This window comes from Chinchilla lanigera, unplaced genomic scaffold (genome assembly GCF_000276665.1).
Source record: "Chinchilla lanigera isolate Chin_1 unplaced genomic scaffold, ChiLan1.0 scaffold00329, whole genome shotgun sequence".
Lineage (NCBI taxonomy): Eukaryota > Metazoa > Chordata > Mammalia > Rodentia > Chinchillidae > Chinchilla > Chinchilla lanigera.
In genome coordinates, this window is record NW_004955730.1 from 1 (window position 1) to 2,704 (window position 2,704).

The 2,704-nt window shown below is 39.8% G+C and overlaps 1 protein-coding gene across 1 annotated transcript in view; it reads right to left on the bottom strand.

Moving 5' to 3' along the window:
- Positions 1-1,598: 1,598 nt before the first annotated feature.
- The window catches only part of LOC102024967 (zinc finger protein 75D-like), a gene marked incomplete at its 5' end in the record, with an annotated part of 10,813 nt that continues 9,707 nt past the window's right edge, over positions 1,599-2,704 (bottom strand). The window contains one exon of the mRNA XM_013510182.1: positions 1,599-2,305. Within this exon, the coding sequence (XP_013365636.1) occupies positions 1,599-2,305 (707 nt within the window). The remainder of the gene's footprint in view (positions 2,306-2,704) is intronic.

Genomic DNA, 2,704 nt, shown 5'->3' on the forward strand with positions numbered 1-2,704 from the left:
TGCAAATGTTTATGGAACATTTGTTATGGCCAGTCACTGTCCTAGGCATGCTTACATGTGTGTCCCATTTAATCCTCACAGCAGCCCTGAGAAGAGTAACTGTCCCAGTTCTACAAATCTGAGTGCATTTATTTATTTATTTATTTATTTATTTTGGTGCCAGGTACCAAACTCAGGACCGTGCCAGGCAGGCGCTGTGCCACTGAGCTATATCCGTCAACACCAATTTTACAAATCTGAAGCTCAGAATGATCTCTTCCTAGAAAAATATCTGAAAAGTACCTCTTCAAAAACAGTGAACATTGGTCAATTCTGCATGTTTTGGAATGAAAGGAGTTTTCGTCAATGTTTAAGTTCAATGTGAAAACTGTCACTTTCATTAGAAAGTAAAATTTTATGCAATACTAGACAAACATACAGAAACCTTGGCCAATATCATAAACCAAGCTCTGATAGTTATAATTCCATGTCTTCTAACTTCTTTTGTTATCACATTCTTTTGTTAAATGGTAATCAATTGAGAAGGAAGAGAAAACATCAGAAAAGAGTTTCCATCTGGTCAAGTTCCAACTGTGATCATAACCCTAGGGCACATGCCTTCCTATCCTATTTCAGGATGCTTCCTCCTGGTATCAGATGTGCACCAAGACTACCAAGCCCCAGCGCTGTTCTTGCCATGTTCAGTAAACTAAATGCTCTGACATTCTGACAGTGCATTTGAGTATATGAACAAATTTGAGCAGTCATAAAAATGGAACTTTGTCTTGGCCCTGGAGCAGTACATGCTAATATAAATGGCTGTTGTACACATAAAGCAAAAAAAAAAAAAAAAAAAAAAAAGCCATTCATCGCTGCCCTATGGTTTCTAGAAAGGGACAGACACGTGGATGAGGACCCAGATTGTATCCCTTATCATGTTATCCTATAAGCCTGTATTGAGAGGATCAATAGGAGAGAAAAATCAAGTTCTTCTAAGGTCCATGGGGTTGTTAGCCTTTAGGGCTTCCCTCGCTGCTTGGAACTATTTGATGGAAGGCATACCACTAGTGGGTTCTCAGGAGAGAGACAACTAGAATGGGCATTGCTTCTCCCAAGGGAAACACTTAATTCTCTTTCTGCCCTTGATTAAATTTCCTTGAGCCTTGGGCTTGACGGAGAGTAGAGGTAGGATCATAACCACTGAGACCATTCCAATCTTAGCATTTCTTTCTAGGCTCTCTTCAGATGACCTGGCATATTCTTATTTTCTATCTTACTGAGGAAAGAAATGAACAGTGAGTGTAGGATTCAAGGCCACCATACATTTATCCAACACGTAGTACCTGAAGAACTTCTATTCCTGAGGGTGGGGAAGCTCTGAGTGACCAGATGAATACATATAAACAAGCAGCTATATTTATATTTTAATCCTTTTATTTGTAAAGAACTTTCAAAGTATCAGTCTTGTGCTAAGGTGTGAAGATACAGGCTGAGTAAGAGACAAAGTAGGTTCATTTCTGTGATATATAAATTTTCTATTGGTAACAGATTCCTATCATAGGTAACCTCACAATTGTATAATTTTTCACCACTTCTGATATTCTATACAGTGACCCACCTCAGACTGGAGAGACTGGACATGCTTCCCTTCTGTGCACATTCTGGTGTCTAAGAAGGCTTGACCTTGCACTAAATTTTCTCTTGCACGTGCTACAGCTAAAAGGCTGCTCACCTGTGTGGGTTCTGTGGTGCTCAATAAGGTGATATTTCTGAGTAAAACGTCTTCCACATTCATCACACTTAAAAGGCTTCTCTCCTGTGTGAATTCTTTCATGTGTGTATAGATTCCCACTAGAAACAAAGCTTTTCCCACATGATGAACATGTGTATGGTTTTATTCCTTGATGTGCCATGACGTGCCTCCTAAGATCTGAACTCCGTCCAAACCTCATATCACATTGTTCACATTTATGGGGCTTCTGTTCCTTGTGAAGTCTCTGATGGTTAATAAGGTCAGAGCTAACTCTGAAGCTTCTCTCACATTCCTGACTCTTACCTGGTTTTTCCCCTGTGTCACCTTTCCTGTGATGATCGATAAGTTCTGGAAGCTTTTGTTTACATGTTGAAAGTTTCTTTCCCTTTTTCCTTGGAAATCCCTGACCCTGCTTCTCTAAGCTGCAAGTATCACTATAATTCTCCTTGGCTGATGTTTTCTGGACAACCTTCATTCTGGTCTTGTTTGATGCTTGGCCTTCTGGTGCTGGAATTTCTGATGCTGAAGCTGATTTAGGCTGATCTTCTCTGGTGTCATTTTCGAACTTTAACCCTGTAAACAAAAAGAAGAATCCAATCTGATTCCAATAGCACAAAGCTAAATGAATAGAGAGAAAAACCAATAATGGTTTTGTCTGAGAAAATCACATAAATGTAAGTGTCTCTGATGCTCCCTGCTAGGCACAACAAAAAACCCATTATATAATGAAAGAAATAACCTAAAGAGCATTCTAAAAAGTGGGAAGATGCAAACTAGTTTGGGGACCCAGGGATAGAAGAATAACACAGCAATGTTTTATAACCCAAAAGCCAGCATAAGAAGGTAACTCAGATACAGGGATTCTTACTCTTTTCCCAACCCTGACTTGCAAACCTTAGGACGACATCAAGCAAACCAAAGAGAACTGGCAAAGGGGATCAGCCTGGAATCTATCCACAGTGTGCAGCCATG